At 30.8% G+C, this 25674-nt stretch overlaps 1 protein-coding gene across 1 annotated transcript; it reads right to left on the bottom strand.

The window, feature by feature from the left end:
* Nucleotides 1–12066: 12066 nt before the first annotated feature.
* Nucleotides 12067–23807, bottom strand: LOC135923351 (uncharacterized). Its single transcript, XM_065458044.1, has 8 exons — nt 23687–23807; nt 23603–23644; nt 23408–23559; nt 14643–14769; nt 14348–14518; nt 13809–13959; nt 13438–13538; nt 12067–13382 (listed from the first exon to the last, which is right to left on the bottom strand). Exons 1-8 carry the CDS (start codon nt 23765–23767, stop codon nt 13263–13265), a joined length of 945 nt encoding a protein of 314 aa, XP_065314116.1. The 5' UTR covers nt 23768–23807; the 3' UTR covers nt 12067–13262.
* Between the last annotated feature and the right edge of the window lie 1867 nt (nt 23808–25674).

Genomic DNA, 25674 nt, shown 5'->3' with positions numbered 1-25674 from the left:
GATTCATATGGTATATAAAATAGCATGGGATATAACTTCCTCTTGGCTATCATTATTCTTATATATAATTGATCTTGAAAGATCATATATTTACCATGTTCCATCTAATCGTTTAGAATAACATATATAATGACCAATCCCCTAAGAAGTGGCAGGAGGTAAAAAAAAACTATAAAAGCTCCTAAAGTATAAAATATATCTCCTAAATATATTAAATCTAGGAAAATTAATTAATTTAGAACTTTCACATCCAGTTGTGTCAATTATAATTTGTTCACTATATTGATATTTATGGACTAAGGATAAGGGGCCCTACATTTTACACTATGTTAAAAGAGGTAATGTATCTTGAATTGCAATATCAAACCTTCAAAACCTATAGTATTTATTATATCTAAATTCATTGATAAACATATGGATTCTAAAAAAATTCTCCGATCGTGAACATTCTTTATTATTACATTTAAAAATATCGGTTACACTATACACATCTTTAAAACATTTTTCTATAATATAATATATTGTTGATTCGCAAGACAATCAATACAAATCATTACTAACATTAGTTATATATCAAATAATTTTAATAATAAATCACACCTTATCTTATATGCATTATTATTAGCCCCATGCGAAACAAAATATTCTATAAACTCCTTAAATTTATTATTTTCTATATTATCAAAAAACGCTTTATATGATTTGCTATCGCAGTAGGCTACTGCTACTGCTCGTGCTAAACTATCAATGGGACATGTATTACTGATTATATATCTATTAGATCCTACTTTTAAAGGTCCATTTATTGTGGTAAGATTCCCATTTTTCAACATGCCTAATTTAATCATGGTCCCTTCAATTACATGTAATATTTCAGGGCAATGTGCTCCATAATATGAAGTACGATTTTTTTATGGATGATTTTTCTGCTAAACCTTTCCAATTATACAATTAATACATCTTCATCATCGGACACTTCTCTCTCATTTATCATTTCAATGCTAAATTTAGAAATTGGTAAATTCTCTGATTTTTGTGGTATATTAACTTGCTACAATATCCTTTTCCTTAATTATATTAGACATTCGGGAGGCTCCGTCGATATTAAATCCTCTTATCTCATCAAAATGTTTGCAGAAAAATTTATCAATAGGCATAGGTAACATTACGAATTTAAATGTTCTATTTTTCAAATTATTAAAATAACTTTCAACATTTGATGTAGAGGATGTAGCTTGTCCATAATTATAATGTAGTAGCATAATACTAGACCATGAAGGAATAAGTCTTTAAAAAATTACATAAATTTATAGTTATATCTGGCTTATATAAAATAATTTTCTTCTTTCAATGATATGATACATTTAAATATGGCTTTATTTTTAATACTTTCTATCCAGCAAATTATATTGCTAGATAAATTTAAATCAATGATTGTTTCATCCTCAGGTTCATCAAATATACTAGTGTCTAATTCTTCTATTCCAGAGATTACATTTTTTAGCCTTTAGCGTAATGTCAGGACAAATTTCGGCCCCACAAAATTCATTATTACAGATTTTGCCTTAAACTGCCGTGTGAAAAAAGCAAATGAAACAATGAAATATGGTGAATTAGAACCCAGAACTTTATATTCCTTGGATGTCCTACGGAAGTGCAAACAATCTGTTTCAAATAAATTTAACATTAAATTGGAAAGCACAATCAATCAATTATTATATCTAAAATATACACAACCATATTTACCCAGTATAATCGATATATCTTGTGATTAATCTTTTATGCACTACTGGTTACCAGAACAAATGATAACTTTTAATAATACTACAAATAGATGCCACATGGACCTTAGTAAAAAAAATTAAGTCGACCATATGATCAAACATCTGGGCATATTTTCTTATACATAGGAGTAATCGATTTAAAAGTAAAATCTGGGCAGCTTTATTGGGGGCTGTTGCCAGATCACTAGCAAATTTTATTGATCTTAAGTCATATATTGAATATTCATATACAATAATAGGCCATAAATTGCAAACCCCTAGGATATTTATTAGAGTAGATTATGCTCATTATATCAAACTGATAAGTAGATGGCCTAGTTTATATAAAAAACCTCGTTTATTTAGAGAATTTTATATTCGTTCCGTTGCTCTGCTAATAAAATCCGTTTCCTTTAAAGAGGCGGAAATGTTAATAGAATCCATCCTTATTGTATGTAATAGTGAATTTTGTGGGTCCGAAATTTGTCCTGACATTACGCTAAAGGCTAAAAAATGTAATCTCTGGAATAGAAGAATTAGACACTAGTATATTTGATGAACCTGAGGATGAAACAATCATTCATTTAAATTTATCTAGCAATATAATTTGCTGGATAGAAAGTATTAAAAATAAAGCCATATCTAAATGTATCATATCATTGAAAGAAGAAAATTATTTTATATAACCCAGATATAACTATAAATTTATGTAATTTTTTAAAGACTTATTCCTTTATGGTCTAGTATTATGCTACCACATTATAATTATGGACAAGCTACATCCTCTACATCAAATGTTGAAAGTTATTTTAATAATTTGAAAAATAGAACATTTAAATTCGTAATGTTACCTATGCCTATTGATAAATTTTTCTGCAAACATTTTGATGAGATAAGAGGATTTAATATCGACGGAGCCTCCCGAATTTCTAATATAATTAAGGAAAAGGATATTGTAGCAAGTTAATATACCACAAAAATCAGAGAATTTACCAATTTCTAAATTTAGCATTGAAATGATAAATGAGAGAGAAGTGTCCGATGATGAAGATGTATTAATTGTATAATTGGAAAGGTTTAGCAGAAAAATCATCCATAAAAAAAACGTACTTCATATTATGCAGCACATTGCCCTGAAATATTACATGTAATTGAAGGGACCAAGATTAAATTAGGCATGTTGAAAAATGGGAATCTTACCACAATAAATGGACCTTTAAAAGTAGGATCTAATAGATATATAATCAGTAATACATGTCCTATTGATAGTTTAGCACGAGCAGTAGCAGTAGCCTACTGCGATTGCAAATCATATAAAGCGTTTTTTGATAATATAGAAAATAATAAATTTAAGGAGTTTATAGAATATTTTGCTTCGCATGGGGCTAATAATAATACTTATAAGATAAGGGGTGATTTATTATTAAAATTATTTGATATAACTAATGTTAGTAATGATTTGTATTGATTGTCTTGCGAATCAACAATATATTATATTATAGAAAAATGTTTTAAAGATGTGTATAGTGTAACCGATATTTTTAAATGTAATAATAAAGAATGTTCACGATAGGAGAATTTTTTTAGAATCCATATGTTTATCAATTAAATTTAGATGTAATAAATACTATAAGTTTTGAAGGTTTGGATATCGCAATTCAAGATACATTACCTCTTTTAACATATTGTAAATCGTGTAAAATGCAGGACCCCTTACCCTTAGTCTATAAATATCAATATCATGAACAAATTATAATTGACACTATTTGATGTGAAAGTTCTAAATTAATTAATTTTCCTAGATTTATATATTTAGGAGATATATTTTATACTTTAAGAGCTGTTATAGTTTTTTTTTTTACCTCCTGCTGCTTCTTCGGGGATTGGTCATTATATATGTTATTCCAAACGATTAGATGGAACATGGGAAATATATAATGATCTTTCAAGATCAATTATATAAAAGAATAATGATAGCGAAGTTATATCCCATGCTATTTTATATACCATATGAATTATGTTTATTCACTCTAACATGTGCTAACTACTTGTATATTGGCTATCATTACTCTTAATATATTTCCCATGTTCAAACTAACTGTCTGGAATAACATATTTAATGACCAATCTTTGATGAAGCAGATGAATGATAAAACTGCTAGATATCCCTTAAATATAAAAATCTAGTAAATTTATTTAATTTTGAACTTCCATATCTACTATTTTTTATTTATAACTGATTAATGAATAAGGTAATTATGGTATGGGGATATAGGATACCGCATTTTGAGTAATTTACAGAATGTTATCTGGAATTATATATCTTGAATTAAATATTCAATCTTTATAAACAATTTATTGGTTAGCATATGATTTCTAAGAAATTCTCCAGTCGTTACATTCAAAAATTCGGTTACAGTATAAATATGTTTATTTTTCTATAATATTGTTTATTCATAAGCCAATCTAAACAAATCATTATTCCCTAGTTTTTTTAAAAAAAAATCACATCCTTGCGAAAAAATAATATTCTATCTTTCAACATATTATTTACTAAATTACCAAAATTTTATATTAATTTGCCATCGCATCAGGCAATTGCTTCTACTTGTGATAAACCTAATAGGGCACGTATTGATGTTTATATTTATTATTTGTGGTAAGATTTCTATTTTCAACAAATTAATTTAATCCCTTCAATTAAATTTAAGAAGCAATGCGCTTAAGTTTTTCTTATGGATTGATCTGCCCCTTCCAATTTTCTATTAATATATCTTCCTCCACAATTTTATCCCGAATAAAATTTCATTTGCTATATATAAAATTTATAATTTCTCTATTTCTTTTGGAATATACATTGTCTTTTTCCTTAATTATATAATAGATACGAGATGCCATAGCGAGAGTAAAGAACTCTCTTATTTATATCTAAAAGATAAATGTATCAATTGTCTACATAGGCAACAATTACGAATTTAAATGATATAATTATCAAATTAATTTAATAGCATCCAACATTTGATGTATAGGCTGTGGTTAGTTCTTAGTAATTATGATTGCATTATCTGAATCATTAATGATAGATCTTTAAAAAATTACATAAAACACTAAGTTATAGAAATAAATTTATTCTTTCGATATGATATATTTAAATATAACTTTATTTTTAATACGTACTCATCAGCAATGAAGATTGCTAGATATATTTTTTAATCAATTATTCTCTCATCATTTGGGTCATCTAATATATTAACATGTCCAGAGATTACATTTTTGATATATTAATTATTCAGTGCCAGGACAAATCTTAATCTAACAAAATTCACTGGTAAATACAATAAGGAAAATTCTATTAACATTCTTATAAGCATAGCAACGTAAAATTTTCTAAATAAATATGGCTTTTTATGTAAACAGAGGCATATATTTATCTATTTGATATAACCAGATTTTTATCTAATAAAATTCCTAGGAGTTATCTTGTCATAATATTATATTTTATAAATATAAAATGTATGACTTTAGATCAATAAAATTTGCTGGAGATATAGAGACAATCACCAATAGAGTTAAGGAATCATCAGTTCAATTTTTTTGTAATTTACCACCAATATGTACTCTCTCATGCAGATTTTTGGAAGTGTGGTTGATATCGTGGCTTTGAATAGCACCTACATTATGGCGCATGCTCAGATTTTTATATCTAAATCGATTACTTATATGTATAAGAAAATACTGCTAGATGTTTAATAACATGGTCAATATATTTTTACTAAGGTCGTGAAATCTATTTGTATGTAGTTGATCTGGGCAATATTTATTAAAAGTTGTCATTTCTCCTGGTGAGCCAATAGGGCATAAATAATTCACATGAGTAAATATGGTTCTGCTATATTAGATATATTCAGCGTCTACATGATAGGATTTACCTATCCATAAAAAATTTATCATATCCCCTTAAAAGTGCCTACCCTCCTACCCCCTTATAAAAATTAGGCAAAATGTACTTACACCCCGCCCCCCCCCCTATGTAGATGCTGGATATATTAATTGATTTATATGTATAAATCTAGGATTTGATATAGATTGTTTGCACATTCATATGACTTTCAAAGAATATATTTTTTACTGGTTTCGAATTCTATATTTCATGGTTTCATTTGCTTTCAATACGCCAGGAACTAAATTTAATTTGGCATTTCTTCAATTTTAATCCCAGTAAGCGGTATTTTATAATTGTTATTATGTAATTTTATTTTAAGATATATAATTCGCACATAAATTATATATAGTATATATTCTTTAAATCCTTAACACCTCAGCTAAACACTGTTTACAAAAAAGCAAAAAACAAAAAAAAAATTTAAAAAAACAAAAAAAAAGAAAAAAAATAGCAAAAATACTAAAAAAGCAAAAAAAAAAATAGTAAAAAACAAAAATAAAAAAAAAAGAATAAATTATAAATATGAAAATAAATCGAAAAAAAACATCATTTACACCTTGCAGATTCACCCTCAGATAGGGTCAAGGCATGTTCTGCTGACAACAGTGGGTAAATAAATTAGTTATTTTAATATTTTCAAGGCAACAATACCTAGTCCAACCCCCCCCCCCCCCAATTCCATTAAAATGTGATTAAATAATTATTTGGAAGCAATTAAAATTTTTTATAGCCAATCCCATTAACATCACCTTGCAATTCACTTTCAGATAGGGTCAGGGCTGTTCTGTTGAGGCTGACAATAGAGGGTAAATAAATTATTAAAATAAATTATTTTATTTTCAAATTTTCAAGCTGCAACAATACCTAGTCCAACCTCCTATTCCATTAAAATGTAATTAAATAATTATTTGGAAGCAATTAAATCTTTTTATAGCCAATCCCATTTACATCACCTTGCAATTCACTCTCAGATAGGGTCAGGGCCTCTTCTGCTGACACCTCCATTTGTATATAGCCCAATAAATGTATTGTTTAATGTAGACGATAATTAAATACTTTTATTGAATGCTATGCTTGAATAAATGAAAACATTTATGGTAACAATCTAAAATATTAATATAAATATATATATATATATATATTATTAAAGGTCCAATATGCCAATAGGCAAAATTTCCTTTTTTATCAAAATAAGCCATACAGATTTCATTATGAAAGGTTGGATATATTCGTTACTGTTTCAGGAAATCAGGCTGTATTGCAAAATGTAAATATGATCACACTTATAATTCATCAGGGTATACACGAACACACCCTAGTGTTATTTATTTTGAGCTCTTAAAAACGAAATAGTCTATAAAAAAAACCATTTCTCAAAACCAGTTGAAACGCGAATGAATATATATCCCAAAAGTATTTAAATAAGATGTTTAGAAACTCTTTCTCAAAACCAGTTGAAACGCGAATGAATATATATCCCAAAAGTATTTAAATAAGATGTTTAGAAACTCTACATTGAAAATTATCCCGAAGCAATTCCCCTATTTATATCAATTAGGGGGTCATCATATTGATAGGCTCCTGAAAAAAATATAGGCCTTCCATGCCCAATTCAATTCATGATATAATTTGATCCCCATCTATACAACAACCTCAAGATCTCAAATATTCCCAACTGAGAATAATAGTATATTGATTTTTGGTAGCGCTAAAATTGATGTCATCCGCTTCAACAATATGTATGGACGGAAATTTCTGTATAGTTCCTAGATTATATGTTCAGCTCTATTACATTGTAAATAATGTATGAAAATGTAATGATCCCAGTTATATATGCTTCTTCATCGAGATAAATCAAGGGAGATATATATTCAACTTTTTCTCACTATCAAAAATTTTGGTGCTTCCGGCAATAGGACGCGACTGCTATATCTGCTCTTAGAATTTAGGTTAATTTTTTTAATGTATATTTTAATCTAAAGTATTTAAGATGCTTCTATTGAAACTCACAATCTATTCCCCACGTGGCTAAGTGAAACTGCATTATTTCCTCATACTATATGGAAAAGGTATAAAAACTATAATTATATTCATTAATATTTTTCAATATTTAATTTAGGTATCATGTAGATGGGCCTAACACTAATAACTAGCCCGAGGGATTCAATCATGTGCTTAAACCTAAAACACTTTAGTGAAATTCAAACGCTATATATCTCATAATACAAATTCATATAAATAAAATTATATAATCTTAGATAGCCTGTGATATTTAGTAATAGCGTAACTTAAACGCTTAAATTTACATAAATTATAATTAAAACGACATCATGTCTGACTAAATAAATATATATACCGCAATTATAACAAATGATTCTTTATTATTGTGATTAATATAATCTACATTGTTCGCATTATGTAAATATATATATTATATCTTACCTATGAAATTTTTGGCTAATTAAATAATAAAGCGACTAGTACAAACACCCATTGAAATTTTATATTACTGGTATCAGAGATAAATAATAAAAGATGTGTGTCGCTGTCTAGATTTTCAAATTATAAAAATTTAAGGTAATCACAAAATAATGGCAAAAGATGTATGTCGTTAATCTTGATTTTGTCTTAGTTGTGACGCCATTTTTTATTTAGCTATTAATATTTTAATTTTGGCTGCTAAACTGATTAAAGTACTTCTAACCGAGGACAGATGAATGATAGAAATTTTAACTATTCTTAATTTCTAAATTCAAAATTTGAGGTTTAACTCGGTTTCTATTAGTGATACGGATATCCCGTTTTGAGAATATTAAAGCACAAATTGTAAACTAAGTAATCAGTGGCGTAGCTAGGAATTTTCTTTAGAGGGGGTCCATACATATAAAAGCTGGGGGCTTCGCCCCCAGACCCCTTTTAACGGGCCTTCGGCTGGGTTTATCTTACAAATCATAACCATATCTTCGATAATATATAATAAATATATTTTTAAAATGCATCAATAATATGTTATTATAATTTAGTAGATTATTCTCAATGACTTAATAATAATACTATCCAGAATAATTTCAATAGTAATATAATATCCTTCCACAAACATCAAAACCAAAAAAATATAATTCATATAAAATCACTTTTTTGAACGTATAATCTCAAAAAAAAAATTTGCTCTGGGAGGGGTCCAAACCCGAAAACCACCCCCGTAGCTAAGCCACTGTAAGTAATTGAAGAACAAGCAATAAGGGTTGTAATAAGTTTACGTAATAACTATAAATTAGAAGATTCGTTTCGTAAGTTATTCTTATTTATTTTCAGTTTTTGCAAAGTGTCAAGACTTTATTAATTTGCTCATAACTCACTAGCCGTTAATTCTGCTGATATGCCGTTTAAAGACTCCGAATGTTCAATTAAAGCGCTACACATTGGCATATGTATCGCTAATTGCACCTCACATTTACAAAGATTTCCGCTTCTCAAATAAATGAATATAACTCGGTTACGGTTAATGATACGGATATCCCGTTTTGAGAATATTAAAGCACAAATTGAGTACTAAATAATTGCCAAGTTTTGAAAGTTATTCTTAATTATTTTCGGTTTTGGCAAAGTGCCAACACAATATTATTTTGCTCATAACTCACTACCGTTAATTCTGCTGATATGCCGTTTAAAGATTCTTGATGTTCAATTAAGGGGCTACACATTGGCATAAGTATCCCTAATTGCACCTCAATTTTTATAAATAATTCCGCCTACTTTACTCTTCTCAGATAAATAAATATTATTCGCTTGCGGTTATGATATGCATATCCTGTTTTGGGAATATTAAAGCACAAATTGTAAACTAATTAATTGCCAAGTTTCAAAAGGTAATCTAATTTATTTTCGGTTTTGGCAAAGTGCTAACACTTTCTTATTTTGCTCATAACTCACGAGCGGTTTATTCTGCTGATGTCCGGATAGAAGTGTAATTAGGTGCAATTAAGGCTCTAAATAATGGCATAATTTTTGTTATTTGCACCTCAAGTCGTTCTGCCAACTTCACGTTTAAATAGGTATAGCTCGGTTACGATTAGTGATACGGATATCCGTGTTTGAGAATATAAAAGAGTAAATCAAATCTACATTCTTGCCAAGTTTCAAAAAAGGATCTTTTGGCAAAGTGCCAACACTTTCTTATTTTGCTCATAACTCACAAACGGTTTATTCTGCCGATGTCTGGATAGAAGTGCAATTAAGACTCTAAATAATGGCGTAACTTTTGTTAATTGCACCTCAAGTCGTTCTGCCAGCATCAAAATTTCACTATTTTCTTATTTTGCTCATAACTCACAAACGGTTCATTTTGCTGATGTTCGGATAGAAGTGCAATTAAAGCTCTAAATAATGACATCAATTTTGTCAATTGCACCTCAAGTCGTTCTGCCAACTTCACGGACCTGAAGTTTTTCTTATATATTCTGACTCCCAATTCCAAACCATAACCCCCTGTGGATCAAAGATTTTTCATAGAACGCCAACTCCAGTTCTTAGAATGAAGCTTCACAGCTCTAACCATGGCCTTAAATTAAAAATTCGATATATCTTACCTCAGCAATCAAGATATTATTTCTTCATCGAATATAAAAATTATTCCCCAGAGTGAGATTTGTTTTTTAAATTCTATTATCGGATTTAAAATCTTTTAATTTTTTTGTTAACAACTTGATTATATTTTCAACACCCTCCCCCCTTCCATTATAGCAATTGCTTGTTTCCTTATATCTTGGATTTCTATTTAATAATTATATTTCCGTTTATCTAAGCACCCTACTTCTAAATTTGGCCAAAAAAAGCTTCCTAGTTTCAATGTGCATTGCATTTGAAAAACTCCCTCTGTCTCCAGATCTTACTATCCATCGACTACCTAGAAACCCAAAGATAAATTATAATGGCATGAATGGATATATGTAATGTAGCAAAAGGGCAATGTTACTCACTAACCATGAGTTCGGTATTGTTATCGATCATAGTTAAGGTTGTCTTATTCTTTCTGTTGACTGTGCTGCGTGTAATAAAACTGTTTTATCTTAAAATCAGCGGCCTCTTTCTGTGGCATGACAATCTTAATAGGTTGATCGCAAACATTTGATTTCCCCAAGAGTTTGGAGCCATCAGGCCTTTTAAACGAGGATGTCCTAATGGCATGTCTCTAACATCTGGGTATGGAGATAAAAGGCATTATCTGGGGATATGTCATGCACCATCTCATTCCTTCTAATTGATATTCTAACCTCTTGGAACTACACAGCGTCTACATGATAGGATATTCAATGGATAAAAACCCCCTCAAAAATCTATATCTACACTCCCTTCCCCCCATTCAAGAAATCCAATTAAGAGTAAGAAATTATCTTTATCTATTTATCGTTTTGAGAAATATCACGAATTTCTTCTTTCAATCATGTAGGTATAGAAGTTTTATAAATATAGAATATTACATATTTTTAAAAGGTAACTTGAAAAATCTCAAAAATGAGATTAATTATTTTTAGTTTATTACTTTTTTCAGTCAAATAATTTTCTTTAAATCTCCGGACCAGACATGTTTCTAAAATAAAATTTAGGATTGGATTCGAATCCTTGCAACATTGTGGATGGTCGGTCAAAATTTTTTCTCGGATCAAGCATGTTGAAATGAGAATTTAGAGAATACAAATAACATATTTAAATACTTTATTGAACAATATTAATTCTAATTAAATAAATTAAAAATTAAAATAACAAAAATTAAAAAGCAAAATAAAAATTAAAGTCTACTAAAATTTATAAAAATTTCTTGATATTACATTTTTTTATCGCTATATTTATACTACTAACATTTACATCATATAATCTCGTCGTATTCATATTCAAATTTTAAAATTTAATTTTATATATATATATAAAAAAAACTATTTTCCTTAACTATTCAAATTTATATAAACCACTATTTAATTAAATGCAATTACAAATAATAATATTCTATTACAAGGCATAACCCGAAAAATAGGTACGATATAAGACTATCACATAGCAAGTCTAGGGCACATTTTAAAATTTACAAGCGTTATAATATAACATACATTCTCATTCTAATATTATCCGCTAATTCACTCGCCTCCCCTACCCGCTAGTTTCTCGATCCTGATCTTTATATCACGGATTAAATAGAATAAGACCAACCAAATCCATTCATATTTATTAATGTATAACCTTCAATTTTTATAAAAAAAAATCAATTTTATAAAAGAATATTATGGCAAATATATATTTATATATAAGGATATACTAGATCAATCATTGCAAATAAAAAAAAATATTCTTATAATTTGTGCGTGTTATTATAATATAAAAGAGAGATAGGAAAAAAAAATTAATTATAATCATTTTCGAAAACCAAAATAATATGTCATTCCGGAAATATTAATACATGAACATCGAGAGGAGTTATATTATGACAATTTTAAATTTAAAAATGCTTAGTGGTATATAAATTTTAGTCTTTAATATAATGAAAAGGATTACGATTGAAATGCATGGAGTATTATCATTTCCCCCGTTTCGTTCAGTAAGAAACTTGTATAATTAAAAGTCAATTTTTCTTTTTATATGTGATGGGATTTGGTATTGTAATAATTTAGCAAATCAATAATTTGGCCTCTAATGGTTAGAAGATTGGAAAATTATTTAGGTGTATTTTATGGATTGTCAGTAAGTTATAAATTTTGGCTATTGAAGATCGTATATAAATGTAAATTATATTACGTTATAATACAAGATAATCATGGAAAAAAATCCCTCTAAAATAAAAAAACAACAAGAAAAGCGAACAATAATATAAATATGGCACGGCAAAACAATTATTAATTCAATAAGATAGGAGTAGATTTTGTAAAGAAGAAGAAAATAAAAATTGCAAAATAAAAGCGATTACTAACAAATTGCTTTAAGCACCAAAAAAGTCTTTCTAACATAAAAATTTTTCCGAAAGATGGAATCTAGATTATCCATTGGCACAAAATTTGTCTATTTAGAATTCTGAGATGCTTTCTTATTTTTAGAAACTTCAATAAAGAAAATACCAGCAGACAAAAATTTAAACAAATTTTACTTATGGGATACCAATAATAAATTATATTTCTTGTAACAATAAATTAGCGCCGAAATACCTATGGTATTCAAAAATAATGTGTAGGTAGTGGGGGGGGGGGAGTCATAAATGCATTTTGGCGCCATTTTAATAATAAATGCCATTATTTTGGCCTGCTAAATCTAACTATTTTAAAATGATGAGCCGTTTAGTTTGTTGAAGGAGAAAAGGGTGAAAGGAAAGAATAATAACGAAAAAGAATAAAGAAAAAAATGTTTACAAAAAAAAAATACTTTTTTAAATAAATAAAAAAAAAATGAATTCATATTTTTTAAATCTATTCACTATTTATTTCTTCAATTTATTTAAATACGTGGGCAATTATAGGGGGGTGAGAGGATCTATAAAGATTTATTTGCTAATTTTTTTTGAATGTCATGGCATTTTAAACGAATTTGTCCTTAGGAATAGGCTTGAAGATATATTTCTGGGTCTTGTAGAGCACGGCTTTCTGCTTGTACATCACGTACGTGACGAGTATGACGACAGGGAAGAAAAGGCATACCTAAAATGGCGCGCAAAATTAAATCGAAATCGATAAAGAAATTTGAATATTGTACCTTAACGAGTCTTCGCTTCCGTTCTTCGAAGTGGGGCTCGGATGACCACCTCAAAAAGGTGACGACGTCTTTGGCCAATTGACTGACAGTGGCGGGTGTACCTTATCGACGTGACAGGGAGAATTCGGTATAAATAAAAAAAATTTTAACGCATATCTGTTTTCAAAATTCATTTCTTCCCATGCCTTTGCTTTCTTATAAGGTTTGGATTGCTAAAATTAAAAAAACCTCTTTAAATTCCAATCTAATATTAATTCACCCTGATTAAGCGCATCGTAAATGGAGTAGGAGAAGGGGGGGGTCACATGATCCCAACTTATATCCTTATCAATTTTCTTTTTAAAATATGCCATCCGTTTATCTGTAATTACCGTCTTCGTATTCGAAGATATCGTCGTACAAGGCTTGGGCCATACTGATAGCGCCACCGGGAAAGTAAGGGTTATAGTGTTGCGTTTCAGTGATGGGCACCCCGGCGGGCGGAATCTCTTCGTAGCCCGTTAGAATTGCGTATATGTAATCCTTTGGATATTTTACAAGATAATAAATAAAATCATTCTTATTTGCGGCGTCTAAATTATTTATTTCAATCACAATATTTCAACTTATCGTGTCAATTCATTTTCGGTATCAGATAAAATGAGGACCCTAATAATCACTGGGAATTCTTTTATAAAAGCAATCTAAATAATTCAGAATCTGATAATGAAACCGGTTAAGACTCCAAGAAAACTGAATAGATTTTTTTTTTTCGCAAGAAACCCAAACAAGAAATGAAATAAATCAATTAGTCCAGCTATAACAAAAAAAATATTATTTTATTAATTAATATGTGAAGCCAAACATGGCCATTAAACCAGGGACCTGATTTAATAACAATAATAAAATGAAGAGTTCGATGGCGTTAAACCTCGTTTCCCTCTCGCGCTCTGACTATAAGGGAGAGATCGGGAGGCGCCGCTCCGTTGTTAGCGGCCCGCGCAGCTTGTTCGTTGGGGTAAGGATCCGGGAAGGTGTCGGTCAGCTTACCGGGTCGTTTAAACATTTCGCCCTTATCGTCCGGCCCATCCGTCACCTGAATCTGTACGAGAGTATAACGAATAAATTTATATTTTTTTTTCTCTTCTACGTTTCTTCTCTCTCTTAATTATATTTATTTCCATTTCTTTTTTTTAAAAAAAAGTCGACCATTTTTTTTTGTTTACTTCCGCCGCTTCGGCTTTAGCCTCGTCGATAGTCATGAAAGCGTCAACCATTTGTCGGTAGGATCGGAATTTCATGCTGTGGCAAGCCGCGCAAACTTGTTTGTACACTTGATAACCACGCCTCACGCTAATGGGGGATGGAAAAAAAAAACAAAATATCGTTAAATAAATGAAAAGGGAGGGCCCAAAAAATCGGTGTTTATACGCTACTTTCAAAAGTGACGTGCTTACCGCTATTCAAAAAAAAGGGTGACGTCATCGCTAATTTTCAAAAAAAAAATGGCGCGCTACCGCTAACTCGGAATTCAAGGATTAAGACAAAATTGTATATCATAATGAGACCTGTATAGAATAAGTTAATTGTACATTTTTAATTATAAAAAGAATAGTTTTCTATATCTTCATACCCCGAGTCTTGGGCGGAGACCAGTAAATATGATCTTGGGGCTAAATAATCGCTCAACCCTGCATTCCAAGGTTAGCGCTAATTAGCGGCTCATCACCAATTCCCAATAGAAAAAGATATATATATCGGAGACTTGTTAGCCCGGTCCTAAGCCCAGCCCGGGTTTTAAATATACCTGAGTCGGGTGTATTTATTTTTTTTTTAAAAAATATCCTGGCCGGGCCTCGTATTTTTATAACCTAATATTTGATATCGATAATGATAAACTATAAAAATAAAAAATTTCCATTGTAATTAGTCCACATTAAATTTTAAACAAAAGAATATTTTCTTTTTTTTATAAGAAACAAAAAAAAAAAACACAAATGCGCTGTAAATTCATCTCAGCTGTTTGCAAAATAGGAAAGAAAAATTTCTTGTCTATAAAATTTTTTTAATTCCATTTATTTATTTTTTTGGGTATGAACCCTAAAATTAATCATTTATTTGAGTATAACTTTTTGTCGCCAAATAAAATTTATTTATAGATAAATAAATAATAATAATCTTTCTTAAATTTTAAGAGCATAGTAAACCAAAAAAAAAATATAATCATATTGGGAGCACTTTGCTTAAATTCTAAGAGCATAGTAAACCGAATAAAAAAGATGTTCACATTGGGGGTACTTCTAGCTAGGAAATCTTGCTTAAATTCTAAGAGCATAGTAAACTGAAATAAATTCGCATTGGAAGTACTTCTATCCAGGGCACATCTCCTTTTTGCAAAAATCAAGAACACATCGAAATTAATAAGTAACATTCTTATTCTAGATCCTGCAAAAGATCGTCGTGATTGGTTGGATATTAATGTTGTCCACTGGTAGTGTCATGATGGGGTAGAAGAAAATATTTAAAAAAAAGGAAAAAGTAATATTTATTATTGTGTTGTGTTGTTATTATAAAAAATAAATAAAAGAAATAGCGTAAATTGTTTTTTTTTTGTAAAAATTATTATTTATTTATTTATAAAAAAAAAATGTGTATATAATGTGAGAAAAAAAGAATTGTTTTTTTTTTGTGTGAAATTGGAAAAGAAAACAATAAAGAATATCTTGTAAGAACCACTTGTGTTATTTTTATTATCGAGTAATTTTGGGGACAGTCTTTTAAAGGTTGGGGAAATAATCTGGTGCCGTTATAGCTATTCGAACCTGGGTTATAGATAAAAAACTTTGTGGGATATATAAAAAAAAAATTTCTTAGTGACTTGGTGGGATATATAAAAATACTTTGTGCTGTGGTTTAATTTTTTTTTTTTGGGGGGGGGGGGGGCTTAGTGATTAATATAAGAAACTTTGTAGCTTTGTGGGTTTATAAGAATAAAATAAGTATATATACGATTAAGCGCTTAAACTTTATTTATTCAATATATATATGTGTATATGTGTTTTATTGGAATTTTTACCGTTTTAATTGTTTCATACCTCTTAACGTTACAGATAATAAAGATTTTTATTTTAAAAGTTATAGTTAATTTCTTATAAATAATAATGAAAAGTTTAAAATTCATAAAATACTGGGAGATCCAATATAACGTTCTGGGGGCTCTAATCATTTTAGCCATATGGGTTTGCAGTTTTTTCTTTGGAAGAAGGATTAAGCGTAGTAGAAATGTAAGAATTAGAGGTCAAACATTAACCATTGAAGGGCATAATGGGGAAGAAGATGTGATGGGAAAGGTAACCTGGTTACCAGTTCAGGAATTGATCAAGGGATAGACTGATAGCAGTATAGGAGAGTTTAGTAGGAATGAGGAAATTAATAACACGGAAAGAGGGGGTAATTATAAAAGACCGGGGTATAACAATCTGTTAGGAGGGCCATATAGTGGATCAAGAGAGAATTCACAAGGAAGGCGAGTGGAAATGAGACCAAGTTTTAATTTCCGAGGAAAAGAGAATTTTAGTTGTTATAATTGTGGAAAAAGAGACCATATGGTAAGAGATTGTCAGGAAAGCAAATGTTTTGAATGTGGGAAATATGGACATATATCTCCGTATTGTCCAAGGAAACAAGATAAATTGCGATGTGCAGGCTGTGGGCGTTACGGGCACAGTAAAGAGGATTGCAATGTGAGCAATTTTAATACTAGAGGAGGTTTTCCTCAGAGGGACGGGGGACAAAATGCTCCAAATGTAGGGATTATTGAAAATGAGAGAGATAAGGAGATAGTAAAACCTTATGAGATTGTAAATTAAGAACAAAATAAACATGTTGCGAAAGATTGTGAGTATTTGTGACTATATGATAGCAAAGAGCTTGCTCAGAGGGTCAGGAGGCAGGGAATTAAGAAAGTGGAAGGGTCGGATTATAAAGAAAGGGGAAAATCAAAAGGCATAAATATGATACAAGAAGAAAGGGTACATGATCCTTGTCCTAGAGTTTGGATAAATTTAAATGGAAGTATGGTAGCCATGTTATTTGATACCGGAGCGGCCATCTCCGTGATGGCCTATGAGAGGTATCTAAGTATTTGGTCTGAAGGAATAATTAAACGGGAGGACATCAAGATCCGTCAGTTGGATGGATCAGAAGTAGCAGTAATGGGCAGGGTGGAATTAAAGGTTATATTAGAAAGAAAATAGAGTAGAGATGTTGGACTAATGGATAGTAGATCGAAAAATAGAGTCAGTGTTGGGATGGGATTGGATCACACGGATGGGTCCAGATTGTAATCTTTGGGGGGTATTCGCATGGTATGGTATATTTGTACCTATTACAAGAGGTGAGGAAAATAGAGATATTAGTTATTGGTATGGAGAAAATTTGCCAGGAATTGAAACCTTTTTGGAGGGGGAAAGGAGAGGGGAAGTAGATGGAGGTTTTAGAGATGATAGAAGAGATATTGGGGGAAATTATAGGGGAGAAATCGGGGGGAATTATAAGGGAGATATCGGGGGAAATTTAAGAGTTTGTCGTGATGTTGGAGGAAAGGAAGGAAGAAATGACACTGGAGAGGAGAAAGAAATTCAGGGTCCAGGAAATTTTGAAAGGAAGTTGGAAGAATTGTCACCTGAGAAAATAACATTGCCAAGAGAAGGAACTAAAGAAAGTGAAAATTTCAAACAAGGAAATACCGAGGGCACCCATGGCCAAGAAATGGAGGTAGGGGAAAAAGATGCAAGACGATGAGGAGAAAGGGAGTTTCAAAGTAAAGAAATAGAATTAGGTATGATCAAAGTAGAAGAGGGAGTGCGGAAATTAGTCAATAATTATAAAGAGATCTTTGAAGAAAAGTTGGGTTGTCTCAGAGATTATGAAGTGGATATCAATTTAAAGGAGGGATTTGTACCCAAGTTTTGTGCACTACGACGAATACCGTTCGAGTGGCGAAATGAGGTAGACAAGGAGTTAGAACAATGGGTACAGAAGGGCATTGTCTGTCCCGTGGAATATAGCGAATGGGCGACACCGCTAGTACCAGTGAAGAAGGCCAATGGAAAGCTTCGTTTATGCGCCGATTTTCGGGTTACGCTAAATCCGTGGGTGGTGGAGGTCAAATATCCGTTGCCTCGGATTGAAGAAATCTTAGCTAATTTGAAGGGTAGCACATATTTTTCAAAGGTCGACTTTTCGAACGCTTATTTACAATTGAAGGTGAAACCAGAGGTACAAAAGCTATTAACGATCACGACTCCGAAGGGATTATATGCTTTCTGTAGATTACCGTTTGGACTTAGCGTGTCGGCTCCGATTTTTCAGCGAACGATGGCGGCAGTCTTTCAAGGACTCGAGGGAGTATTTTATTACATGGATGACGTATTGGTGATGGGAGAGACTCCCGAGCAACACGAACGTAGATTGGAGGAGGTGTTCAAAAGAATCAAGGATAAAGGATTGCGGGCAAGCGTTGAGAAAAGTGTGCTGGGAGTATCAGAGATCGTATATTTGGGTCATAAAATCAATGGGAAAGAGGTCAGACCTTTGGACAAAAATATGGCAAATATAACAAGTATGGTGAAGCCTAATAATAAGGTTGAGATACAAGCTTTCTTGGGAATGGTGAATTATTATCACCGTTTTGTGGAAAATTTTGCGCAAATAGCGGCGCCATTGTATAAATTGTTAAAGAAAGGAGAAAGATTTGAATGGAGGATTGAACAGGAGGAGGCTTTTGAGGAGTTGAAATTAAAGATTGGAAGAAAACCCGTTCTAGTGTGTTTTAACAACGACCAGGAAGTGATATTGGCCGTGGACGCTTCGATTAGGGGTGTGGGTGGAGCGCTATTACATTGTATAGACGAGTTGGAGAGACCTAATTTGTTTTTCTCAAGAATCTTTAGGGCGGCCGAGACAAGATATTCAGTGATTGAACAAGACGCGCTAGCGGTTATATTTGGGTTGACTAAATGTCGGGAATACTTAATTGGACGTAGATTCGTCATATATACGGATCACAAGCCCCTGGTGCATCTTTTCAGGAAGGACAACAAGGAGCTCATGTTGTCGCCTAGGTTGCAGCGATGGCTATTGCTGGTAGGCAGTTTTGATGTCCAAGTGAAATATAGGCGGGGAAAAGAAAAATATTTACCTGATATTCTATCCAGATGTGGGGCTGGAGAGGATTTGGAAGAAGTGAAACTGAGAGGAATAGGAGAGAGAGAGGAAGAAGGGTTGATTCGTGTTATAGTGGGAATATCTAAAGGAGGGCCAGTGACATGGGATGAGCTAAAGAAGGCCAATTTGAAGGATCGAGAATTGATAAGAATTAAAGGAAACGTTATGGGCCGGAGACCTTGGAGAGAGGGAGATAAACTTTTTAAGTGTATAGAGAAAGAGCTAGCTATTGTGGATGAATGTCTAGTGCGAGGAAACAGAGGAGTGATACCGATGAAATTAAGGGGCCCAGTATTGGCCATGATCCATGCAGGACATCAGGGTATTGAACGGATGAAACAATGGGGCCGTGAGTACGTGTGGTGGCCTGGTATGAATAAAGAAATCGAAGACATGAGCAGAGGTTGCGAAATGTGTAATTTATGGTCCAATATGCCACGTAAAGACAGAAACAGTGTGTGGCCAAGGACTACTCAGCCCTGGCAAAGGGTGCATTTGGATTTTTTTGACTTTGGGGGCAAGATATATCTACTGGTTGTGGACGTTTACTCGAAATGGGCGGAATATGACGAGGTAAGGGGGTTAACGACCCAAGTAGTAGTTAAGACATTGAAAGATCTTTGGGCCAAGTTTGGAGTAGCAGAAGTGGTCGTGTCGGATGGAGGACCCGCTTTCATAAGTAAACAGTTTAAAGAATTTTGTACTGAAACTGGGACGAGACACATTTTGGCGCCTCCTTACCGCCCATCGTCCAACGGACAGGCGGAAAGGATGGTGGCGGTGGTCAAGGGTTGGTTGAGAAAGTCAAAATATGGGGGTGGGGAGATTTGGATAGCGGTAGCATATTGTAACAATAGTCGAAAGGGAGAGGAATTGTCCCAGGCGGAAAAGTTCTTGGGCCATAGAACTCGTATTCAGTTGGATTTCTCAAGACCCAAACCGACTCAAAGTGTGAGTTCAATGGAGAATCAATGTGAAATTGTGGTTGGTCAGGCCATTTGGGCTAGAATTTTTGGAGGTACCAGAAAATGGGAGCCCGGGGTTGTAGTAGAAAACATTGGACATAAATTGGTGCGAGTCAAATTTGGCGACGGAAGGGAAGGAGTTAGACATGTGGAACAAATACGAAAAAGAGTAGAGTCCGAAAGATTAAGGTCAAACCGGGATGTGGTGGGGAAAGGTGGGTGATTGCCTTCGTAGGTCGTATTGAGAGTTCCAAATAAAAAAAAAAGTTAAGTTAAAAAAAAAAAATTTTTTTTTGGCGTGATACCTGGTAATGGAACATATTTAAAGAAAAATTTATTATAAAAAAAAATTAGTGGAATGGATGTGGGTAAAAGCAAAAGGAACAAATTATAAAAATAATTGATGGAGTTTGATAGGATTGAAAATTTAAAAAGTAAAATCGAAATTACGTTGGTACGATTCGTTAATGGAAGGTTGACTAATGCAAGATAAATTTTAAAAAAGATTATTTCCCCAACCTTTAAAAGACTGTCCCCAAAATTACTCGATAATAAAAATAACACAAGTGGTTCTTACAAGATATTCTTTATTGTTTTCTTTTCCAATTTCACACAAAAAAAAACTAAAAAAAAATAATAATTATCTTATACAATTCTTTTTTTCGCGCATTATATACACATTTTTTTTTATAAATAAATAAATAATAATTTTTACAAAAAAAAAACAATTTACGCTATTTCTTTTATTTATTTTTTATAATAACAACACAATAATAAATATTACTTTTTCCTTTTTTTTAAATATTTTCTTCTCCCCCATCATGACATGCCATCCCCAGGGAGCTACGCTCCCAGTAACTCATCCCATTCTCCGGCTGACAAGTCAATGACCGGCCAGCTATCGTTGCTATCATTATCAACATTGGTATGATTATTCATAACGTTCCAGGGCTCCACCAAGGCGATTGGTGTCGTCATCCCATTATCCAGGTTCTACCGCCAGTACCACAGGACAATGATATTCTCCGAAGTTATAGGAACGACCCCGTCCGTGTTGCCACAAACAACTATCGTGACATGAACCCTGAGCTTCCGGAGCCCCAACGGCAAGGGTTGAGACCATGGAGGAGACCGCGGGTTTGCTATATCTGTCGGGCCACTGATCATGTACGAAATCAGTGCCCGAGATGGAATGACGAGCGAACGACAAATAGGCGCCCGGCGCCGGAGTCCCCGGGTCGGACGGAGCGTGAAAGGAGCAGAAGTCGGGAGGTGTCAATCCATACCTCTTTGCCGGTAAGAGTAACACGAAGAACGCCTGAAAATGGAGTAGTGGAGAATAATGGGATGACGACACCAATCGCCTTGGTGGAGCCCTGGAACGTTATGAATAATCATACCAATGTTGATAATGATAGCAACTATAGCTGGCTGGTCATTGACTTGTCAGCCGGAGAATGGGATGAGTTACTGGGAGCGTAGCTCCCTGGGGATGGCATGTCATGATGGGGGAGAAGAAAATATTTTAAAAAAAGGAAAAAGTAATATTTATTATTGTGTTGTTATTATAAAAAATAAATAAAAGAAATAGCGTAAATTGTTTTTTTTTGTAAAAATTATTATTTATTTATTTATAAAAAAAAATGTGTATATAATGCGCGAAAAAAAGAATTGTATAAGATAATTATTATTTTTTTTTAGTTTTTTTTTTGTGTGAAATTGGAAAAGAAAACAATAAAGAATATCTAATAAAGAATATCTTGTAAGAACCACTTGTGTTATTTTTATTATCGAGTAATTTTGGGGACAGTCTTTTAAAGGTTGGGGAAATAATCTTTTTTAAAAGGTAGTAAAATTACATCGACAATTTAAAATATTTAACTTTTGAAGCCTAGAATTATTTGTGTGGTTTATTTGGTAAAACTATATATTAAAGATTTATGAGAAGATATATGTCAGTGTTAATCAAATGATTGGATATTTCACTATTGAAATAGTAGAACCAAATTTAAGGTACATTCATCTTGAGATGATTAAAAAAAATCCAATAAATCCTTTAATGATTTGTTAAGAACTCCAAGAGATTTTTCATTAAATCCCAATTCAAGTAATTCTATTAAACATAATAATAATTAGACCTTTTGGTTTCATTCACACTTCCAATGTTTTAAAGTATGTTAATTCTTTTCCCATGTATATATAAGTAATTTTTCACCTTTTTAATTTAACTATATTAAATAAATAAAATTAAATTATCATTTTAAAATAATTTCATGTTTCTTGAAGAATGGAGTTTCACATCCATTTTTATATTTTTAGTTTAAATTAGTCTGAATATTATATATTCCGATCAAAATTTAAATATAAAAAAATACTACTATTTATTAGTTTATTATTTTGCATTATTTAGTCAATTTGAATACACAAAATAATAGAGAAATTAAGAAAAATAAAATAATGAATTTATTGTAATTCATTTACTACAAATCTCAGTTAAGGAAACTTCAGTAACTATTGTTTTTTTTAAATTTATGTTTTTCAGAATTAATTACTTCCAAATCTTAGATATTTGAATTTAATGCAACAATATTTGTGATAAATATGCAATTCATAATTTTATGAATATTAATTTAATTAATTACATCTTTTAAATATAAAATTATCAGCAATTATTTTCAAAACATCACCATAAAATTGCCAAATTTTTAAGATGGGCTTACTAACTATAATCAATTTCTAGAGCAGTCACATTTTGGAAAATATTTAATTCTAATTATTAATATAAAAATAGTACATACCTTGACATGTCCAAAGAATCAAAAAACCCATTATGGCTCCAAGGATACTTTGCTGGATGTAAATGTAGTTTTGTCATAGCTTTGACTGAATATTCTAGGGAGGTTATTAAACCTATAACACCAGCCCCACATATTCCAGCAATATAATACAACTTTATGATACATATTATAAATTTAAAATCACTTAAAAATTACATGTTTTTTAGATTTTGGGACTTTTGCAAATGTGGTAGAATCCTAAATTAAACTAAATGTATATTTTTAAAATATTATTTTTACTGTTTTAATATGTTGGTATAAGAATTTGTGTTTATTATATAAAGTCGGTTTAAAAACTACATTTTTCAGTGCAAAAGCCATGATGTTCACATGCAACAACCCGAAGTTACAATCGCTAGGGAAAAAACATATGATTTTAATAAAATAAGGTTGTTGTTAAAAATAGTGCGAAGATGGTAAATAGCTACATTTAAAAATATATAATAGAGAAGATATAGTGCATCTCTCTTTTTTTAAATTAAAATCTATTACTATCCTAGTGTTGTTGTAAATGGCTAAATCAATATTTTAGCCAGAAAAATATTGATTAAACCTCGAATAATTTATGCCTATACCTTTGTTCCATCTATGGCATCTTGTTTGTAATATTTTTCTGGATAAAATATTGAGTTAGTTGTTTTAAAAATCCGCTCAAAACGAGCCGTTTAAAAACACTATCCCATATTTTTATTTTAATAAAATAAAATTTGTTTTCGAGGAAATAATTTTGATATAACATACAGCGTCTAAAGCAAAACTTCTTTTCTTCGCAAGCAATATGATATTTCTTATATATTTTGTTAAACAATTTATTTTTGATTTATTATCTTACGGAGTAACTAAAATATTATTAAACAATTAAAATATTTAGTAAAACACATAATAAGTAGTACATTCTAATAACATGTAATAAAAACTATTAAGTATTAAAAAAATAAAAAATATAATTTATAGAATAAGTTTAATCTATAATATAAAACATAATAATCAATTGTGATATATCATTCTTTCAACGTTATGAATAATTCTGTACGATATATTCTATATTGGAACATTCTTATTTTATTCGCTTACTGGGAATCTTCATAATAAATAATGGTAATGATATGCGAGAACGACAACGAGACGGATACTTTCAATGAAATGTTGAGAGTAATCTGAAGACAGAATTTAGCAAGACCTGCACTTTGAATCAAACAAAGTTTTATATATATATTTAGTTAAAGAAAAAATAATAAAGAATGTGATTATATATCAAATATGATTGAAAAATAAAAAATGTGATCATACATTAACAACAACAATAAAGTTGAAGATAAAATATATTTCGAACACATCTATTCCCTGACCACCATATATAACAATATTAATATTAGGAATAAACTGTCTAATAAAAGGTTAAAGAAAACTCTAGACGTTAGGTTAAGCTTCTGGAATCCCTTCCTTGAGATTCAAGGAAAACACAATTTAAACAATTCATTTTGATGCATTATTATCTTCATTTAGCATCTTAAAAATTAAAAAAAATAGATCAATTTCAGGTGAAAATTTAAAGCCATTACAAATAGCAGTAATGATTTTCTAGATTTTATTCAATTATTGATCAAGAAGAATTTTCAAATAAGGATATCCAAATGACCCTAACACTTGAAACTAAAATAATATAATTTATAAGCTTTATTTTTATGTAGAAAGTAAAACTATATAATTCTGTATATATTATTTTTCAAATATAACCTACATATACCTATATTTTCCTTTTCTAATAGATTTTGACAAAATTATAATTTTTCCAAGAATATTCTTGGTGATTTATATGAGATTTTATAATATTTTGATATTTAACTGGAAATCCTTATAAGGATTATTATGTAAGAGTATGTAGGGTAGTTTTTATATTTGAAGATGCAAATTTTAAAATATAAATTTGAAATTTAATTAGCTTCTTATATAAAATTAAAATTTGAATGTTTATAATTTGATAATTAGTTGCCGCAACATGTAAATTATTTTTTTATTAAATTATCAATTTATTATTATTCAAAGAGAAAGATCATAAATATATATTATTAATATACAAGACCATTAACATATCAAGTAGTATAATTTTACTACAAAACCTATATAACACACTATAACAATTTCTTTATATCGATTCAGTTATATCCTTTGAACATTTCCCCTTTATAGGGAAATGTGGATATAACCGGATATCTCGGCCTTTATGG

The sequence above is a fragment of the Gordionus sp. m RMFG-2023 genome, chromosome 2, assembly GCF_954871325.1.
Source record: "Gordionus sp. m RMFG-2023 chromosome 2, tfGorSpeb1-WG-v2, whole genome shotgun sequence".
Classification (NCBI taxonomy): Eukaryota; Metazoa; Nematomorpha; class Gordioida; order Chordodea; family Parachordodidae; genus Gordionus; species Gordionus sp. m RMFG-2023.
Note: the sequence above shows the minus strand (reverse complement) of the source record. Positions and strands in the feature narration are given on the sequence as shown.

What these genes read in the sequence shown, in the direction of transcription:
- LOC135923351 (XM_065458044.1), bottom strand. Translation starts at nt 23,767, where the DNA reads ATGGCTTTTGCACTGAAAAATGTAGTTTTTAAACCGACTTTATATAAT. An exon ending in TCCCAAAATCTAAAAAACAT is followed by an intron (nt 23,560 to 23,602) that starts GTAATTTTTAAG and finishes TGTATCATAAAG; the next exon opens with TTGTATTATATTGCTGGAAT. An exon ending in TATCTTCGAATACGAAGACG is followed by an intron (nt 13,539 to 13,808) that starts GTAATTACAGAT and finishes CACGTCGATAAG; the next exon opens with GTACACCCGCCACTGTCAGT.